This window comes from Lichenostomus cassidix, chromosome 28 (assembly GCF_008360975.1).
Source record: "Lichenostomus cassidix isolate B80296 chromosome 28, HeHo_3.0, whole genome shotgun sequence".
Lineage (NCBI taxonomy): Eukaryota > Metazoa > Chordata > Aves > Passeriformes > Meliphagidae > Lichenostomus > Lichenostomus cassidix.
In genome coordinates this window covers 3164858-3184995 of record NC_139508.1, presented here as the reverse complement: position 1 = coordinate 3184995, position 20138 = coordinate 3164858, and the positions used below count along the sequence as shown (strand labels likewise).

The window sequence follows — 20138 nt, the reverse complement described above, 5'->3', positions numbered from 1 at the left end:
CTGGGGGGAGCTATTTCATTCCAAGATCCTGTTGCCCCTCCTGCTTGGACAGCAGGTGCTGTGCTGTGTTTATCCCTGTGAGAAGGAGGTGCCAGGGCCCCCAGGGTCAGGGTCCTGCTCAGGGGGAGACCATCAGCCCCTGACCCACCATGCTCTGTCAGGATTTACACTGCCCTCCCTGCGGGCCCAGCTCCGCAGGGGAATTCATTAGCTGTGACTCATTACATTTATTGATATTACATGAATCGATACTTTTTGCCAGACGGTTTTTGGCTCCATCCTTCACTTTTCCTTATTAATTTAGCGTGGCTCCAGCCCCAGTTGCTGCTGTTTGTGTGCCGATAGCGGGGACCCTTGGGCTGGGACGAGCCTCAGTTTCCCTAGTGAGGATGAAGAGGGTGACCCTGCGTCCTGCCCTCCCTCAGCCGAGGAAGGCTGTACCACCGCTGCCCTTCGTCCCTTCCCCACACAGCAGGAGGAGTCGCTCAGCCCCGGAACCGCCCGGCCTCGGGACTCCCCGATTTTGAGGCTGCGTCTCAGTTTGTGGAGGGGTAGAGGGATCGGGGTGGGGACCCTTACCGGGACGGAGGCGGTAGTTCACGGCTCGGAGCCCGGCTCAGGGACCGACTCGAGGGGCTTTTCTTCGGGCGCCGGAGGAGGAGGAGGATGAGGAGGAGGAGGAAGGTCCCGGTGGTCCCGAGGCGGCCGGGACCACCCTGGGAAAGGCGCGGGTCCCTGTGCCGGGGGACCCCACGGTCACAGCTCTCGGCCGGCAGCACGGCGCGGGTGGAGGCCCCCTTTGCTGCGGGGTGCAGGGAGGGGGGGACCCGCGTCGTGCGTGGGCGTGGACGGGGCGGCTGCGGGCGGGTCCGGCGCTGCGTGGGCCGGGTCCGGCGTGACCCACCGCGCACCGGGGGCTGCGGGGGCTCGGAGCTACCCGAGGGGGGGCCCGACGGGACCCGGGCGGTCCGTGCTCGCAGCCGGAGCCTCTGCCGGCCGAGCGCAGAGCGGCGGGGCCGGTGCGGGGCCGGTGCGGGGCGCATGGCGGGGCTGCGGGTGCTCTGGCTGCTGGCGGCGGCGCTGGGGGCGGTGGGGGGACACCCGCATCCCTGTCGCGTCCCGGCCTCCCCCGGTCCCGGCCTCGGCCCCGGCCCCGGTCCCACCGTGCGCCTCGGGGCGCTGCTGCCCCCCGCGCCCGCCCGCGCCCGGCTCCGCGCCGCGCTGGCCCGAGCCGCCGGTACCGGCGCTTCGGGGAGCCCCGGGGAGGTACCGCTGCCCCACAACCTCAGCCTGGAGGTGGTGGGGGGCGGCCCGGCGGCGCGGGACCCCGGCTCGCTGGCGCGGTGGCTGTGCGGGGCGCTGGCGGGGCGCGGCGTGGCTGCCGTCCTGGCGCTGCCCCGCTCCCGCCGGGAGCTGCTCCAGCTCGACTTCCTCGCCGCCGCCCTCCAGGTCCCCTTCGTCAGCATCCTGGACACCCGCTGGCCGCTGCCTTTCCGAGCGCAGGTGAGAGACCCGCAGCGCCGGCACCGCACGGGGACGCAGCTTCTGTCCCTGCTCGCCGGCTCCGTCTTTGCTCCCGTCCCGGCTCGGTCCGTGCTCCCGTCCTGATCCCCGTCCCGGATCCATACCGGTTCTATCCTGATCCGCGTCTCGACTCCGTACCGGCTCTGTTCCGCGGGCTCTCCTGCCGGCTCAGTCCTGCGTCCGATCCCAATCCCGATCTAGGCTCTGATTCCAGCTCCAATACCGAATTCATCCCAACCACTCATCCTCACTGCATCCCGACTACCTCCGGGCTCCATCCCGGCTCTGTTCTCCCTCTCTTTTCTCTCCCACCCCGGCTCCATCCCATCCTCATTCCCACCTCCATCCTGCCTGTATCCAGCCTCATCCCGGGCCCCATCCTGGCTCTCTCTGTCTCCCATCTCAGCTCTATTCCAGCCCCCTCTTGGCCCTCATTCCAGTCCTATCCTGGCTTTATCCCAGCTCCCATCTCAGCTCTCTTCTGGCCCGTTGCCCAGCTCTATCCCAGACCAAATTCCAGGTCCCACTCCAAGGTAAATTCCCTGGTTCTTCTGGAAGCCCTACAGCTACCAGCCCCAGTCTCCAGTCTGTCTCCAGAAGGGCTCTGGGATGTGTCCTGGCAGGGGATCCCAGACAGGAACTGGGCAGGGGAGGGGCAGGGAGTGTGGGATGACCTCAGGGCAGGTGGGCCCATGTCTGGTGCTGCCTCTGGGCTCTTCCCACGGGCAGAAGCACAGCCACGACCCCTCTGTGTTGGCAGAGCCCCTTCCACTTCCACATGGACCGGCAGAGCTCTCCGGAGACGCTGGTGGATGTGCTGGTGAGCGTCCTGCAGGCCAATGACTGGCAGGAGACCAGTCTGGTGCTCTGCCACCCGTGGGATGTCGACGACTTCCTCAGCCTCTGGGCCCAACGTTCCCAACTCTTCCTCCGCACTGTCCTGGACCTGGGCTACCTGGATGAGCCCAGGGCCACCCGCTACCTGCGGCAGCATGGGGAGCATGTCAGGAGCCTCTCGAGCCCGGTGCTGGTGCTGGGCTGTGACCTGCACCGTGCTCGGCTCATCTTCCAGGCGGCCGAGGAGATGGGGCTGCCACCACAGGAATTCCACTGGATGCTGGGCTTCCCACTCAGCGCCAGCGAGCTGCAGACTGAGGGGCTACCCTTGGGGCTGCTGGCCTTCGGGGAGGTCAGCCGGCCACCGCTGGAGCTCTTTGTGCAGGACATGGTGGGACTGGTGTCCCAGGCCATCGCGAATGCCGCCCACAGCCACCCTGACCCTGAGCTGCTGCAGACCACGGGCAACTGCAATGAGAGGCACCGGGCAGGCAGCGAGTCCCCAGGGCTCTTCCTTTCCCAGTAAGGGGGTGCTGGGGATGCCTCTTTTCCCCCATCTCGGTTCTGTGTATTGGGGTGCATGGGGGAGCTCTGCCCCAGACCTGGGACAGGGTGAGGGCAGAGCCAGGGGACCCCTGGGCTCAGTCCAACCCTGTCCCCAGTGTGTGCAGCCACCACCAAGGGGCTCAGCCCCCCTGGACATGGTTAGAGCTGCACAGGGGGGGACGTGTCACTTCAGATCTCCTTAACGCCTCCCGAGCACGGTCACTCTATAAATATTAATAACACTTGGCCCTGGCAGCACAGCGAGCTGCGGGGCAGCACAGCAGGGCCAGATCCTGCTGCTCCTCTTTGACCTTGTCCCTGCCTGAATCGGGCATGTCCCGCTCTGACCTCCCAGCCTCATCCCTTGTTCCTAGCTCACCCAGGACACTGGAGCTGTGAAACCCTTTCCTTGGCAGGTTCCTGGCCAACACATCCTTCCATGGCCGGACGGGGCTGGTGCGTGTGGAGAACACAACACTGGTGAGGCCGGAGCAGCAGTTCCGCATTTGGAGTCTGCGTCGGGACTCCCAGGGGGTCCCCACCTGGGTGACAGTAGGCACCTGGAGTCATGGCAAGCTGGAGCTGGAGGAGGGCATGTGGCAGAGCCAGCGGCAGCACAAGAACCCCAGTGAGGTGGCCGGGGAGGCCCGCACACGGCTGCGAGTGGTGACACTCGTGGAGCACCCCTTTGTCTTCACCAGAGAGGTGGATGAGGAAGGAAACTGCCCGGCCGGGCAGCTCTGCCTGGACCCTGGCACAAACGACTCGGCTGTGCTGGATGCCCTCTTCGAGAAGATGGGCAACGGCTCAGTGCCATGGGAGTACAAGAAATGCTGCTATGGGTACTGCATTGACCTGCTGGAGAAGCTGGCTGAGGACATGGCCTTTGATTTCGAGCTCTACATTGTGGGCGATGGGAAATATGGGGCCTGGAAGAATGGGCGCTGGACAGGACTGGTGGGGGACCTACTCAGTGGCACTGCACACATGGCCGTCACCTCCTTCAGCATCAACTCAGCACGGAGCAAAGTCATCGACTTCACCAGCCCCTTCTTCTCCACCAGCCTGGGCATCCTGGTGAGGACCAAGGACACAGCGTCGCCCATTGGAGCCTTCATGTGGCCCCTGCACTGGACCATGTGGGTGGGCATCTTTGTGGCGCTGCACATGACCGCACTCTTCCTCACCCTCTATGAGTGGAAGAGCCCCTACGGAATGACCCCCCACGGCCGCAACCGCATGAAGATCTTCTCCTACTCCTCAGCCCTCAACCTCTGCTACGCCATCCTCTTTGGGCGCACTGTCTCCAGCAAGACGCCCAAGTGCTGCACCGGCCGCTTCCTCATGAACCTCTGGGCCATCTTCTGCCTCCTGGTGCTCTCCAGCTACACGGCCAACCTGGCGGCCGTCATGGTGGGGGACAAGACCTTTGAGGAGCTCTCAGGCATCCATGACCCAAAGGTGGGCAAGTGTCCAGCTGCTTCAGATGGGGTGAGACAGGACTGAAGGGCAGGGAAAGGGCGAGGGGGGTCCTGTCCTTCCTTCTGTACCTTCCTCCTTTTCTCAAGCCCCACTTCTGCATCTCGGCCCCTGCTAAGAGTGGGGAGATGTTTGAGACCCCCAGAGAGCTTTGTGTGTGTTGATCCCACTGGTGTTTAATCCCAGCTCCAGCTCCAGGGCAGGGGGAAGTGGGCTGAGTTCACACCGAGACTACCCTTGGGGAGGCTCTTTCCTAGACACCCCTGAGAGCTGCTGCACCTCTGGGGCTGCCCAGACACCCTGCCTGGGGCTCAGGGCTGGGGATACATCCCCAGGGAGTGGGGACACATTCCTGGGGCCAAGGGTGCTGATGCTCTGGTGCCTCCTTCCAGCTCCATCACCCCTCACAGGGCTTCCGCTTCGGCACAGTGTGGGAGAGCAGCGCTGAGGAGTACATCAAGAAGAGCTTCCCTGAGATGCACGAGTACATGCGGCGCTACAACGTCCCCACCACCCCCGATGGTGTCACCATGCTCAAGTGAGGGACAGGGAGAGCATGGGAGGTTCCCCCCCACACTTTTTACCCCTCCCAGGGCAGCTTTTGTCCCAGCCCTGGTGCCTGTACACCCCCTACTCCATGCACACATGAGCACCCCTGCCTTTGGGAGGGGTGTCAGGCCAGGGGGAGAGCAGCCCCTCCCTGAGTGTCCCCCCATGCTGGTACAGGACAGAGCCTGCCAAGCTCAATGCCTTCATCATGGACAAGTCACTGCTAGACTACGAGGTCTCCATCGACGCTGACTGCAAACTGCTCACTGTGGGCAAACCCTTCGCCATTGAAGGTTTGGGGGAGCTGTGGTGGGAAGAGGGTTTCTGTGTGTGTCTGTGTGTGTGTCTGTGTGTGTGTGTGTCTGTGTGTGTCTGTGTGTGTGTGTGTGTCTGTGTGTGTCTGTGTGTGTGTGTGTGTGTGTGTGCTCGGGTTGGGGTCGTGTCCTGCCACGACCACGAAGGGTGGAGAGATTCCCCCTCCGTGGTGGGCATTGGGCGCTGCACCTCCCGTCCCAGCACTGCTCCTCTCTCTCCCCCACCCCTACCGGGACCAGGCTACGGCATCGGCCTCCCCCAGAACTCGCCGCTGACCTCCAACGTCTCCGAGTTCATCAGTCGCTACAAGTCCTCGGGGTTTATCGACCTCCTGCACGACAAGTGGTACAAGATGGTGCCCTGCGGCAAACGCGTCTTCGCCGTCACTGAGGTGCGGTGGCCCCTCGGCCGGGGGAGGTTCTGGGGTCTGACACCTCCCACAGCCCAGCCCACACCCCCTGCTCCCCGCAGACCCTGCAGATGGGCATCTACCACTTTTCGGGGCTGTTCGTGCTGCTGTGCATCGGGCTGAGCGGCTCCCTGCTCACCTCGCTGGGCGAGCACGTCTTCTACCGCCTCGTCCTGCCCCGTATCCGGCGCAAGAAGAAATTCAACTACTGGCTGCACACGAGCCAGGTGGGGCCAGGAGGAAGGGGCTCACACAACATCCCAAAGACCCCGACCCTATATCACTGCTCCCTCTTAAACTGCACCACGTCTACCCTCCTCGAGCCCCGGACCACCAACCCCCGTTTAGCCCCTGAACCACCATCCCTAGACCATCACCCTCCAATTAACGCCATGTCTGTTAACCCCAGACCATCAGCCCGCTCTTAACCCCAAAATCATCACTCCTCATCTCACTCTTCCCTTGTTCCCCACAGAAAATCCATCGGGCACTGAACATGGGCACAGAGGAGCGGAAGAGCCAGCCGCTGAAGTTGGAGCAGAGGTACAGCTGGGGTTTGGAACCTGCCCCGCTCTCCTCCTCCTCCCTGGGGACACCCAAAGATCTGGGGGGCTGCAGAGGCACGCCTCAGCAGCCAGATCCCAGTTCAGCCCTTCCACCCTCCCCACACAGGTGCGAGCCCCAGCCGAGGGCGGCACCGGCGGCAGCACAGCCCTGGGGCGCCCTGCGGAAGGAGGCACGGCGGGTGCGCTTCCAGCTGGACAAAGCGCCGCCCGAGGCTGAGGGCTCGCCGTGGCACCCCGGTAACGGGCGGCCGCCGCAGCCCCTGGACAGGGCGGCCGGTGAGAACGAGCTCCGGGAGCTGGAGGAGAAGATCCAGGAGATTCGGGACCAGCTGCGTGCAGCGCTGCTGAGGAAAAGCGAGCTGGTGTCCGTGCTGGGCACCACCAAGGGCGGCCGGGCTCTGCCCACTTCGCTGGCCACCGACGAAGCCCGAGAGGAGAGGTGAGGTGGGGGGCAGAGAGCCCTCAAAGCATCCCAGGACAGGCTGCTCTGCTGGGGTAGGGCAGGGCAGTGCAGGCCACCCGTTCCTCCAGCTCAGAGATGGAGTGGAAGGAAAAAGGGAGGGGATATGTCCTGTGGCGGCCCCACCTCTGGGGCCTTTGTCTTTTCCTCCCGTCCCTCCCGCTGGCAGTGGGGGTTTTAAAAGTCGGGAGGCTCTTTTCGCAGGGTTGAATTGGGGTGAGAGGTCCCTGCAGTGCCCGGACAAAGCTCAGCCCCGCGCCCCCGCTCTGATTTTATACCACGCAAATAAAGATGACGAAGGAAGATGAAGTCTGCTTTTCCTCTTCCAGCTGCATCCCTAAGTCAGCCAAGCCTGGGCTAAGCGTAACCCTTCCCCTTCCCCTCCCTCCTCCGCAGGCCCAGCTCAGCCCCGCCGCAGGACGGCAGCGATTAGGAGGCAGAGGAAGCTCCTAACTGGATGGGGCAGGAGGAGAAGCCGAGACCGGAACTACCCTCTGGAGAGGCAGCTCCAGGGCGGCAAAGCCGGGCTGATCCCAGAGCCACCGCAAAGCAGAACCGGAGTCCTCCTCGGGCGGAGGGTGAGGGATGGAGACGCCGTACAGGCAGCAGGACAGGCTGCCGCTCAGGGCTCTGCTCCCCCCTGAGGACAAGGAATAGCTTCCCATCCCACTGCGGGCAGCTGTGGAAGGACCTGGAGCCCTGCAGCCTCTCCCCTGGCACGGAGGCTGCCCAGCAGCACCGAGCATGGCCAGGACAGAGCTGGTGCTCAGCCCCCTGCCTTGCCACCGCCCCTGCACACTGCAAGGGGACAGATGGTGACACCCCAGGACAGTGGCACCCCCAGGACTGACCATTTACCTCGCTGCAACCCCCTGCCCCCTGGACTCCCACACATCAGCCCAGCACAGCCGTGGGCAGGGCATGGGGCAGTGCCGCAGGAGCTGTTAAGAGATAATATTTATTATTATATACAAACACATTTTGTACATTAATTAAATAGAATGAACTCTACTCTTCATTCATCAAATCATTTGGTTTGGTGTCCCCCCTTCCCCTCCCACCCACTCCTCTGAAAAGGTCATTCCTGTTGCTCCAGAGGCTGGGAGCCAGTTGGCCACAAGGCCCCTTCTCAGGAGTGCTGGCAGCAGCAAGATTTCACCTGCTGGTCACAGCAGGGTCCCCCCAGCTCAGGAGCAGCACCACAGCTGCTCCAGGCAAAAGGGAAAAACAAAAAGGGGGCACCCAGGTGGGAAAGGCAGAGGGTTGAAGGGGGGGATCTGAGCCTCCTGTGTTGACAAGGAAACACTGAAACACACGGAGCCCTCCAAGGCAGACGGACTCCACACACTGCTCAGCCACAGGGGGACAATGCTGAACTTGGGGACATCTGTGCAGGGACCCAGCTAAGTGCTCAAGTGTCACCTCCTGTCCCCGCCCTGTCCCACCACGGTTCTCCCAGAGCTTCATCCCACCTTACTCTGCTCCACCTCCCTGCACAAACCCTCCCTCCAGCACATCCTGGCATGGATCTCGCCCCTCTGCAGGGGTCCACAGGCAGCCCCTCAGCTCACCGTCTTGGCAAAGGGGTTGAGCTCTGCCAGCCTCACCTCCACTCCTAGGGAAAGGGGGGGAAAATCAGCTGAAATGTCTTGGCTTCAGTGTTTTGGTTCTTTGCTAAACCAGCTCATGCAACAGTCCAGGCACGAGAAGCAACAGCTCTCCTCTGGGATGGGGCTGATCCTAAACGCAGACGTGTCCCACAGGAGGGACAAGGCACTGGAAAGCAGTTGCCTCACCCAGAGCAGAGCTGTGCAGGACAGAGCTGCTGCCCTCGTCCCACATCTCTCCAGACTGCAGCATGGCTCCCTCCAAGCATCACTCATGGCTCCTGGGATGGCAACTCCTACCTGGACACAGCACCTTCCACCTCCCAACCCACCCACCAAGGGATGTTTGAGGACACAAAAAAGGGGGCTGAACTGCAGCTTCTGCTTTGGTTGTGCCCTGGTGTGGGCAGACCTTGCACCTGGGGAAGGTAAAAGCTCCTCCTCCCCTCAGGAGCAGGAAAGGTGATCAAAAATCGCCTCTGTGGCTCTCCCACGGGGGCTGGACACTGCCTGTTCTATCTGCTCCTACTCTAACCACAAAGCTGCCACATGCGTGGCCTGTCCCAAGTCAGCTGGGCACCTGGGATCAGCACCTGGACTGCAAACACAGCTGCAGGGGCAAAGCTGGGGGCTGGGGGACAAGGAAAAGTCAGGGCACAGCGAGGCACAGTGGGAACAGGTGGCTGGCTCACCTGTGGCCTTGGAGGAGCCCTGGAGCCGTGCAGGCCAGGGGACCAAACCCCCATCCTTCCCACAGCCCCCCATGCCTTTCCCAGGGGAGGAAGTTCACTGCAGCCCTGCTCTGTCCCAGCTGCTCCGGCTTTGCTCAGAGGGATCCATGGGTTAAGGATGATGGTGAAGTGAGAAATAGTAACAAAGAAAATCCAAATGCCTTCCCGGCAGTCCAGAGCAACAGAACGGGGCTCAGGACAGGTTCCTGGAGCTTAGCTCTGAGCTGGGCGTTCTCTCTGCTGGTGCTGGGCAGGGGCTGCACTCCCCCCGGTCCTCCAAACCTCTGTCCTGGTCACTGTCCCCTCCTGAGGCTGGCGGGGGCTCTGCCACGCTGCTGCTGCCCATACAGTTCTTGCCACTGGGTTTTGCTCGGCTGTCTGAGCCCTCGAAAGCCTCAGTCTGCTTGGGAAGGGAGTGGCTGGGACTGGGGACCGCCCCCTCCTGCAGCGGGGCAAGGGGTGCAGCCCCAGCAGTGGGGGGAGCATCTGCTGCAGCCACCACGGACGTTGAGGTGACCTCGATGGTGATGGAGCCCACGGCCGTCTCCGGGTGGTCACTGCTGACCCTGATGCGGGCGACCAACCCAGAGGCCGTGGCTGCCTCCTGAGGGGTCCCGTTGGCCACGGCTTCATGCACACCAGTGGGCTCCAGGAGGGTCGTGCTCAGGTCGGACAGAAACGAGGCCTCTGTCACAATCGCGGCTGTCTCAGCCACCCAGTTCAGGTCACTGCCCACAGAGGCGGCGGCGGCGATGACGCTGGAGGCCTCACCAGGGGTCAGGGCGGCCGGACCACTGCCCTCTCCGGGAGGTCCGGCGGCCAGTTGGGCTCGGCGACCCCCAGCCTCAACCGGGGCGGCCGTGGTGTTGTTGTTGAGGTTGTCCTGCAGCGTGGTCTGGGTGCCCTGCCCGACCTGCTGGTTCTGCAGCAGCATCTCTTGGATCCGGATCTGCTGCAGGATGGCTGGCAGCTCATAGTGGTGGAAGAAGTAAATCATCGAGTGCTGGTGGAGGAAAGGGAAAGGAGTCACCAGGGGCCTGAGTCACAGGCCACCACATCCCCAGAAAACCAAACTTCTCCTGGAGAATCCAGCTGCTCTCACAGCCAGCTTAGCAGCAAGTTTGGAAAGATTAATCCCTTCCACTCCGACTACTGCAAGCTGCTTTATAGTTTCTCTCTGAAGACAGGCAACAGAGTACAACCCCTCTTCCCCCTTTCATAGGCTGGGAAAAGAAGGATGACAGCATTCCTCTGGCCCATCCTCTATTCCCTGTCCACACCCTGCAGCAGGTCAACAACCAGAGACATCCAACAGGTATGCTTGATCCAGGATATCAAAGACATCAGCTTTGTCTTTGGAGCAGGTTCTGCCAGCATCCTTGCTGCACAGGCCCGAACAGCTCCTCTGCAAGGCAGACCCTCCCCAGGATTTATTCCAGAAGGACAGGACAGAAATCCTTCCCAACACCCATGTGGCATCAGGTTATTGTCAATCCCACGGCTGGCCTGGAGCCAGCAATCCAAGCATTCCCCTCTTCCACAGCCTCTTTCTGCTGCTCTATTTCCAAACTAGGCTTAATTCCATCTCTTACATAAATAAGGATCCCTACTCCAACCCAGCTTGATAGGAAGTTTGACAAAGCCCCCCAGGGTGCAGCAGCCCTGCAGGGACTCACCTGGATGAACAGCCAGGAGGTGACAAGTGCCAGGCTGCTGTACTGCCCGTTGAAGCGGTAATGGTAGGCGTAGAAGGCGAAGTGGTACAGGTAGAAGAATCTGGACAGTAAGGCAAGAAAGACCAGGGGAAATGTGAGCTCCCTTCTCCTCCCAACACCAGCCTGAGCTGGGGCACTTCATCCGGGACAACACAGACTCATTAACAAGTGATTAGAGCTGCCTGGCAATGAACAGGGCAAAACAAGGGGCAGGGGAACGTCAAGGTGATTCCAAGATCCAGGCCCAAACCCAAAGTGGAGAAATTGCACTTTGGACCCTGTGGCATGTGAAGCAGCTCCCAAGCAGCCACACAGACACCTCAGGAGTGGAGGCCATCATGTCTGGAGGTGCTGGGAAGGACCCAAAGCAGCTGGAGGAGGAGACAACCAGAGGGAATGTGGCCACAGCCAGCCCCTACCTGAGCCAGTGCCTCTTGCTGGTGTTGGTGTGGCAGCAGATCGCGTCGTACTGGTCTGCCAGCCACACGATGAGGATGATGTAGAACGCCGTTGTGGTGTCGTTGAAGAACTCGGACATTATGGCTTCCATACCTGGGGACAGAGGGGACATCAGCACGTGGCAGAGCATGGGAAGGGGTCCTCTGTCACCTCAGAGCAGGGCTGTGACTGCACCTGCCCAGAGCAGGTAACAGCTCTGCTTACGGCAGCAGCTACCGCCAAGAATGTTCCACCAGCACAGTCAGTGATCAGCTGCCTCCCCCAGTGCAAATCTGGGGGGGGGTTTGCTGCTTTTTAAATTCAAATTGTACAAATGCAATGTGGCCACAAAGTGCGTGTCTGCAAGGAGCTCCAGGGACAGACAAAACTTTGGATTCTGGGATTTCCCAATGACCTACTGCTTTTCCAGGGGACCCAGAAGGACAATGGAGCTCACTGTGCCATCAAATTCCAGAGCTTTCTGCCTTGTGATGAGCAGCCACAGTAACCACCTGCCATGGCCATCTTGGAACACGGAATTAGACTTCCCACAGATCCCAGAGGGACGTGCTGCAGACACAAGCAGTGAGGCAAGTCCTTACCAACCAGAGCCAGGATGACAGTGAGGAGTGGAGCCGCAGGGAATGCAATGGTCATGTTCATCTCCAGCATCTGCAACAGGTCAACTGCAAGAAGGAAAACACACTGTGCTACAGAGAGGATGGGGGGGCCATAGAACCCTCCACCCCACAGTACTCCCCACTCAGTGCAGCCAAGTCCTCTGTCCCCACTTAATACTTCTAAGGACAGACAACAGCTCTGGCAAGCACAGTGACTGGGAGCAGGAGGATGTATTCCCTGTGCAGATACAGGTAGGACCCTTCCAAATTGGAACTAATGATCCTCAAGGTCTTTCCAGCCCAAACCTGCTGTGACTCCACCACACCCTGTGCTGCAGCAGGCACAGTGCCCAGCACAACCCCCCCAAACCCCTCAGCCAGTCCTTACCAATGAAGACAAAGATCTGATGGTGTGAGTAGCGCAGCAGCATCGAGACAGAGAGAGTCTGGAATGGGAGAGAGAAAGGGAGGCAGATTAGAGCCCCACGGGTGCAGGGAGTCGCTTGGAATCGCACTGCGGCAGAGGCCTGGGTGAGCCTGGCCTTGCACATCCCACGTTCATTAGCTGGAGCTGTGCAGAGCCATTTCCCAAAGAGTAATTAGGGCTTCACAAACAGCAATTAATCTCCGTGCTGCTGCAGGGGAAGAGACAGTAAGGGATTTGTTTGTAAAGGGACCAATCCTGAATGTTAGCACTGGGGCCACACCAACCCACAGAGCTGGGAGCAGGGATTCTCCCGCCCTCCATCCCGCTCCTCCCGCAGCTCCCAGCACCTCCCTGCACTCAGTTCCTCCTCAGTGCCCACAGTGTGATGGTGCACAGACCTGCCCCAATGGGTGGGACAGCCACACACAAAGAGACAGTCACCCACAGCCACCCAAGACAACAAACACGGGGTAGTTATCGCTTGGGATCTTGTCTGATGTGTATCTGGGAACACCTCGTCTCACACATCATCACTTGGTTTATCTTGATCACTCCAGGCAAATCAGTCTGGGCTGTTCTTAAAAGTCTCAGAGGACAGATGTCTGCACCCTGTGCTGACAGCTGGAGTGTTTTAAGGACACTGAGAAATCAACAGCAGCTCCCTTTTCACAATGAAAACAACACTGTATTCTAGTTCAGCTTTTCTGTTCATTTCTTTAAAAACAAAACCCAAACAAAAAAAGCCCCAGAGTAGGGCCTCATCCTCCACCAACTACACTTTAAACGCAGACAAGAGCTCAGCTCTGTGCTGTAACACCAACCACTCGCTGCCCAGCACTGGGCTGAGTCCAGGCACTGCTCAGCCCACGGTGACTTACAAAGATGACCATGATGACAAAGGCTGCCAGGTAGGACGTCCTGGCCATCCACATGCTGACAAAGCGATAGTGCTCCCCAGACACCACATTGCGAAGGAAACCTGGAGAAAAAGCACAAACACAAGCTCAGTGTGATTAACCCACAGACTAAAGAACCAAGTACAACCGCCTGCTAAAGAAACGGGATTTGGAGCAAATCCTCAGGGCAGCACTCATTGTCATGCAGGGCAGTGAAGCGGGAGGAAATCACGTTTCCAGACACCTCTCCCCTCCTGCCTCTCTCATTCTGTCCTTGACAATAACACAGGGAGCTGCTCTGCATTACAGATTAATCAATAGTCAGAAGGTAGTCAGGCCTCCACAGAACAAACACCCACTGCTCCAAGCAGCCACTGCTGTGACTCCTCCAGGCCTTACCTTTGTTTTCCTCGTTTTCAGCTAAAGCTTTGACACTCGACATCAGGATGTCATCGTAGCCCAGGAACTCATCCAGCAGCAGGCGGCTGAACCTGTCCCCAAAGCACTGATCCCTCGTAGGATCTAGAGAGAAGATAAAAACCCTTTCACACTGTTCACACCTGGTGCCACAAAGAAAGGAGGTGAAGGATACTTGTGCCAGCACAGCTGCACCCGCACACGGACCTGGGGCAGTAAAACCAAACTTGGCAGGACTGGGAGGGAAAGACAGATCCAGCCACACTAAAGTGTGAATGGCAGGCGAATGGCCTTAAGGACTGTCAGAGCAGTCACACTCTGTGCTGGCACAGACACAAACGGAATTTGCCCTCTAGGCGTGGCCTGTCTCCTGGGCTCACCCTGAATGCCTATTACTGCACAGAAAAACCGCTTAACCTCCATCCAGCTCTGCTTCAGCATGAGTGGGAGGAAGTAATGAGCTGCACTCTGATTGCTGCGCTAACAGATACAAAGGTTCACAGGCAAAGGAAGGTCTGAGGCTGTGTTCCTCATTTGGACAGGTTTTAATGGAGCAAATGCCAGGAGAAGAGAAGACTGTTCCAGGGAAATGACCTGCTGGTGCTCAAAGAAGCACACAGAGTGTGACACAGATCTGTGAGCACTGTCCCCAACACCTGCACAGCTTCTCTGGCCACCAGGCTCTAACCCTGCACTGCAGAGCTTCAGTGTCTTCAGCCTGGCAGAGAGCTCTTCCCTGCTCCATGAGAAAACCGTGCTGGGCACGACATTAGGGCTCACTGAACCAGGCTCCACCATTTCAGAAGGCTCCTCCTGGAAAGCTGTGACCTACTAAAGGCAGACAGGCTGCACACAGCAGCTCTCCCACGTGGGAAGTGAGCGCCATCACTTCAGGAAGAGTTCCCAGAGATGGTGTGGAGGTCTCTGCACTGCAGGAACCCACCCCTGCACCCACCCCATAGCCCCCTGCCCTGCCCAGGCTGTCTCCTACTCACCCAGGGTCACCACCATGACGGGGATGCTGAGGCGCTGCCGGGTGCTCTGGGAGAGGCGCAGGAAGCCGTATTCCAGAGAGTATTCCACAATGTACTCTTCCTGTGGCCACACTGGGAGAGGGACACAAGGAGACAGGGAGACTCAACACCCACATCTGCAAACAGCCACCACAAAGAAACAGCCCCTCTGGGTTCCCTCCCTCCCATCATGTCCCTGAACTGGTTGCAAACGTGGGCTCCAGGCTTCCTCCAACAATTAAATATAAATCAATACAAACTCTTTGGAATTACAGCCCATTCCCATGACATTAGTTTTTAATGTGAGAGTTCTGGGAAAGCTTCAGGGCAGCAGTTCCAGGCCCTGCCCAGAACCTGCCCACATCTTTTCCTAACAAGCCCAGAGCCACTTGTTCTTGCTCTGTTCAATTTTTGCTTCCCACGTTGTTTGGGGAACAGCAGGAAAATCCACTTTACACCTGCTGAACACCAAGTAAATGCTCCAGAGGCAAGAGCCCTGCACTTCCCAGGGGGCTGAGGTCACTGCTGCAATTACATGTCAGAACTGGAGGCAGCAGCAATTACAGCTTTCCCAAAAACTGGTGGTGCCTGAAGTTTCCCTGTTTTTTTTTTTTTTCTCCCAAGACAGGTTCCGGAGAGATGCTTTTTTGCTACATCATCTCTGAAAGGACAAAACCTCCCGCTAAGCCAGAGCCAAGCAATTTAATCCCTGCTCTTTCAGACTGCCAGGGTGTATCTCCAGGAGGGGGGAGGCAGCTGTCAGGCAGCTCCTGGCACCACAGTGACAGTTAAAGGGACACAAGAACTGAACAGAGACACACCTGACGCAGCACTGACAGAGATCCCCTGATCCCCTTATTGGGCAGCAAGCACAAGCTGGGTTGTTGGTTTTATCTATTGTTTCCATTATAAACAGTTTTAAGCTCAAAAGGAAATCAAGAGTTTAAATATCAACAAACAATTACTTCCTTTGTATAATAAAATATTTTTTCAGGGCAAAATATTCTGATTAAACATCAAATTTGGTGCACTTAGAAGACAGGAAACCGGGAAAAAATAAAATCAGGTATTTGGGATTGATTTAAAGATGTGAATTTTGTAACCAATCTGGGAAACAGCCTGTTCTCTCCCTCTCCTTTTCTGGATCATTTCCAACCAGGCATTCAGCAAAACAAGGGACTTCCCACCAGTGCCCCAGCCCTGCACAACGTGACTCTCCTCAGAACCCAGGCACCAGCAATAAAGGTCCTGCACCAAAAACATTTACTGCTCTCTGGTCGTAATGACCTTTAATTCAGGACTAATGAGCTCTGGATGAGCATGAAGCAAATCCACTGCAAGACCAAGGAACAGGACAGTGTCCAGTCTCATCCTCTTCCACAGCCACAACCCCAGCGTGTCTGCAGAGCAAAGAATTCCAGCCTTCACAGGGACAACAGTGTGGTGAAAGAGGCCAGCTTTTTGCAAACGTTGTGGAAAAAGACAAAGAATCCAAGTACACATCTCTATTTTAACATAAATACTACTTAGTAGATTTCCTCCCTTAACCACTAGACACTGAAGTTTTCCCACACTGGACTTCCACTTTAAACGATACAAAGCTACTAAATCTTCGTCTGGAGTTTACAAGGCCTGAACAGCTTAGACCAAGCAGGAACAGGGCAGGATAAGGCCGGGGAACATCCGAGTGGAAGGGCACTGCTGTATTGCAATCCACCAAAACCCGCTCGGTGGCTTTCAGGATTAATTAATTGTAGCAAATTGGCTGCTCCAAGTGCTGGTGTTGGCTCAGCACCCAGAGCACAGCCCAAACTCTGCTCATGCTAGAAGGAATGTCACTATCAGAGGATCCCTGTGGACTGAAGGGAATAGTGAATAGCTCAGAACAGGGGGCTCAGGCTCACCTGAGGTACCTAACACCAACCACCACAGGAACCAGCCAGGCCAAGAGCCTTGGTTGATATGATGCCTCTTGGCCTGGCAACTTTTCTGACTCAGCCTCCCCCCAGTCTCAGGGCAGAGCTCACTGTGGATCTGCTGCTAGTACTGACAGGATTAACCCCAGGTGAACACATCAGGAAGACATTTAAGGTCACTATGCAGGTGCCAGGAGGAGCCAGGATGGGATGCGTGGGGAGGATGATGGGGGAAGGAAGGAGGAGCACAGGTAGCAGTGAAGGTGTGATTACCTGCTCGGGCTAGCATCTCAAACTCGGACACAGTCTCCCGCAGAGGCTGCATACCTTTAGTGGCTGCGTCACTAAATGAGAACTCCTGGCTGTCGTTGTGGGGCAGCTCAGTGCTGCTCACCCGGGATGGCTTGAGGAACACCTTGGGCTCGATATCCAGCTCAAACTGTTGGAAAACCAGGGTAGGGAAAGCCACATCAGCAGCCTCTTCACCTCTCACCTGCCATGCTCTCTCCACGTGAAGGCCTCCCACCCCATGAAAGGCCATTTTCTCCAGCTTTCCTTTCTGTGTTAAACCATGACAGGCCAACATGGGGACTCAGGAGCAGCCAAGGAAAACATTGTCTCTCCAGGAGACTGAGGAATCACACAGGGACTTCACTTCCAACCAACATTTCTCCCTGACCCAACACCCAGGCTACCCTCCCCAGCACACAGGGAGCACATCCTTACCTTGATGGAACTGTTTTCAAACATATCCACAGTCATTTCTTCCTCTTCCTCCTCTTCTTCCTCAGTCGTGGATTCAACCACCATCCCTGGGAACTTCTCAACCCCACAGAACTGCAGGAAGATGGGGGCCCGGCTGGAATTGCGCTGGATTTCCACCCGCAAGATGCCGTCGCGGGGCCACTTATCCCGCACGTGCTCCAGGCAGTTGATGGGCGAGCGGGAGAAGGCAATGTGGATGTAGGCCAGGATGAAGAGCACAAAGAGAGCCTAAAGGGCAGGAGACAAGGCAGAGACTGTCAGACCCCTTAGTTATCACCTGCTCTTCCTTGCCTGCAGAACAGCAGAATAATTTGGGAAAGTGGATTAGCAAGGGGACAAGAGCTTCAGTGCTTCCCTGCACCAACAACGCAGCAGCCAGACCTTGGCAGTTTCAGCAGGGAACACACCAAAGGCAGCAGGAACCAACTGCTGCTGCTCATGAGACCAGAGCTGCCACTGACAGCTTCTGAAAGCACAGGTCCTGCAACCAACAGCGTCCCCCAAATCAACCACACCAGTGTGGGATGAGACCACACTGCAACACTGAAAGAAATGGAAAAAAGTCCATGCCTTTTAACCCTTCCATTCCCTCCTCAGCACAAAGAGTGTCCTGCTGAAGACAAGACTGCCCAGCTTTGTAAAGACACAGTAAAGCAAATTTCAACCAAAGCCAACCCTCCCCTGGGCAGGATGACCCAAACCCATGTCAGAACCATTGTCCCAAAGAACAGATCCTGCCCCGGGGAGGTTGAGCTGGCCCCTGAGGCTCAGTACACAGAGCACCACAGCTCCCTGCCCTGCCTCAATCTCAGGAACGGCTATAAACCACAGCAAAGCAGAGTGGACTAAAGAAACTCATTCCCTGGAGTGTAGAGAGACATCCAAAGTTCAGAGCTCTGAGCACGGCTGGCACAGCGAGCGGCACTGCTGAGCTCAGAGCTCCCTTCCCAGCTGCCCTGCGCTGCTGTGTCCTCATCAGCCCTGCTGTCCTGACCTATTTGTGACGAACAAACAGCCTGGTAAACATCACTCTGCAGAGGAGCTGCATAGGGAGACGTGAGGGAAGGTAAAGCAAAGCCACCTCCCTGGTTGCAGGAGCCACAGCAGAGCCACACGCAATTCCAGAACTCCGAATGGGAAAATGGGCTCCCACTTCCCTCCTGTCAGCAGCCAGAGCAGAGCTAGGAGCAGGCTGGAGGCTGCTGACCCCTGACCCCACGGGCTGCTCTCCACAGAACCCTGAGAAAGTTTTCCCTTCTCTGGCAGAGCTGTGATCAGAGGCACAAGCAACACAAACTGCTCCCAGCCACTCTGCCCGACCACTGCACCGTTAGCACCATCCCTGTCCCAGCCTGTTAGCTGGGATCCAGCTGTACAACTGGGAGAGGGAACAAGGATGTGAAAAACCCAAACATTTCCTGAGTATCCACGCAGTATGAGACAAGCTGTGCTGAACGTTTTCTTGCTGAATTGTAGAAACCCAGAGGAATGTGCTGCTGTCACCTGGCAAGCTGCTCCCTGCTTCTCCTTACTCTAATTTCCCATCCTGGAAGCCAAGGAGCAGGATTTAACCTACAGGCAGTCACCCCTGGACACTGACAGGCCCCTCTGGGAGGGTCCCCATCACCCAGCAGGCAGGTGGGTTCACCCAAGAGCACAGCAACACATCCCTGGCACTGCTGAAAGAAACGGGGTCAGAACAGGGCTGTGCCTTAACTGCTTCCAAAAAAGACTCCAGCCAAACTCCAGTAGTCCATTATGTCATGTGGGCAATGTATCCAGAAAGTGTGATTTCCCAGAAACAGAAACTGAAATCTCTCCTGCCTAGCGCCAGCCTGGCTGCTCAGCAATTTCCTTTTGTTTTGCTCAGTGCTCAGCAATTTCCTTTTGATTTGCAGATCTGGAAACAGAATTCCAGAGTGCAGGGAACACCGGGACGACCACGGAGACTCATGCCTCCCTCACAGGAGGGAGCTCAAGGGACACCTCGGTGTGTGTGGCCCAAACAAAGCCTGCGACCTCCGGCGGAGGCAAACTTTTTGTGTTTCTAAGAAAAGTCCTGCCCTCAGCCCAGCCGCGGGCTGGCAGGAGCAGCTGCCCCTCACCTTGAGAAGAACGAAGAACTCGAAGACCCGGCGGAAGGAGGGAGGGAAGAGGCGCGCGTAGGTCACTGCCATCTTGAAGAACAGCGCGTGGAAGAGGCGGTCGCGCACGTTGATCAGGGGATTCTGGTTGAGGTTGGGGTTGCGGACGCCCCGGTTGTTGCCGCCGGCGGCCCCGGCGTTGTTGGCCGGGTGGTGGTTGTTGGCATTCGGCTGGTTCTCGGACATCCTGACGGCGGGACCGGTGAGGGCTGGGCCCGGAAAGGCCGCTGCTCCTCCGCGGGGCGGGCAGGGGCCGGGCGGGCGCTGCGGAGGGGCCGCGGGCGCGGAGCCGGCGCTGCCTCCGTCCCCCCTCCCCGGCCCCGGCCCGGCGCAGACGCCTCGGGGCGGCGGCGGGTCAGGCCCAGCGGGTCAGGCCTGGGCGCTCAGCGGGGCCCGGGAGCTGCGCGGCCGGAACAGACGCAACGGGGACGCGGCTGCCGGGCTGTCCCCGCGGCCATGGGGGCCCCTCGGCGGGGCGGCGCGGCCCGGTGGCGGCGGGCGGCTCAGCTGTCCCGGTGCGGTCCCGTCCCGTCCCTCAGTGCTCCGCCGCCATCTTCCTCCGCCGGACACGGCTGTTCTGCGCGTGCGCGCGCACGCGCTCCCGGGGAACGACGGGACAGTGGAGGACACGCTCCGGCCATGCCCCGCCCTCATGCAAATTAATCTCTAACCCACCATGCACCGCGCGGGGCGGCATCTTCGTGTGGAAACTCGACCTCAAAAATGCAAAGAAATTCTGATAAGCAAAAGACATAAAATAAAAA

The 20138-nt window shown here is 58.5% G+C and overlaps 2 protein-coding genes across 3 annotated transcripts; one reads left to right on the top strand and one right to left on the bottom strand.

Annotated features, from left to right (window-relative positions):
• The first annotated feature begins 1041 nt into the window (after positions 1–1041).
• Positions 1042–10016, top strand: GRIN3B (glutamate ionotropic receptor NMDA type subunit 3B). The gene is made up of 10 exons (XM_085040144.1): positions 1042–1503; positions 2285–2883; positions 3324–4368; positions 4779–4924; positions 5113–5228; positions 5490–5641; positions 5722–5886; positions 6135–6202; positions 6332–6664; positions 7082–10016. Exons 1-10 carry the CDS (start codon positions 1042–1044, stop codon positions 7116–7118), a joined length of 3123 nt encoding a protein of 1040 aa, XP_084896270.1. The 3' UTR covers positions 7119–10016.
• Positions 7628–19968, bottom strand: TMEM259 (transmembrane protein 259). Of its 2 annotated transcripts, none has more exons than XM_085040145.1 (11): positions 19336–19968; positions 17192–17458; positions 16739–16904; positions 14532–14642; positions 13519–13641; positions 13102–13202; positions 12185–12242; positions 11779–11862; positions 11158–11290; positions 10700–10799; positions 7628–10026 (listed from the first exon to the last, which is right to left on the bottom strand). In XM_085040145.1, exons 1-11 carry the CDS (start codon positions 19558–19560, stop codon positions 9217–9219), a joined length of 2178 nt encoding a protein of 725 aa, XP_084896271.1. In that variant the 5' UTR covers positions 19561–19968; the 3' UTR covers positions 7628–9216. The 2 variants fall into 2 exon arrangements, with proteins under 2 accessions (XP_084896271.1, XP_084896272.1); XM_085040146.1 differs by having other exon boundaries at positions 16793–16904.
• Positions 19969–20138: the final 170 nt, after the last annotated feature.

What these genes read in the sequence shown, in the direction of transcription:
- GRIN3B (XM_085040144.1), top strand. Translation starts at nt 1,042, where the DNA reads ATGGCGGGGCTGCGGGTGCTCTGGCTGCTGGCGGCGGCGCTGGGGGCG. An exon ending in CGCTGCCTTTCCGAGCGCAG is followed by an intron (nt 1,504 to 2,284) that starts GTGAGAGACCCG and finishes CTGTGTTGGCAG; the next exon opens with AGCCCCTTCCACTTCCACAT. An exon ending in ACTGGCTGCACACGAGCCAG is followed by an intron (nt 5,887 to 6,134) that starts GTGGGGCCAGGA and finishes TGTTCCCCACAG; the next exon opens with AAAATCCATCGGGCACTGAA.
- TMEM259 (XM_085040145.1), bottom strand. Translation starts at nt 19,560, where the DNA reads ATGTCCGAGAACCAGCCGAATGCCAACAACCACCACCCGGCCAACAAC. An exon ending in AGTTCTTCGTTCTTCTCAAG is followed by an intron (nt 17,459 to 19,335) that starts GTGAGGGGCAGC and finishes CCTGCCCTTTAG; the next exon opens with GCTCTCTTTGTGCTCTTCAT. An exon ending in TTGTCATCATGGTCATCTTT is followed by an intron (nt 12,243 to 13,101) that starts GTAAGTCACCGT and finishes CTCCCATTCCAG; the next exon opens with ACTCTCTCTGTCTCGATGCT.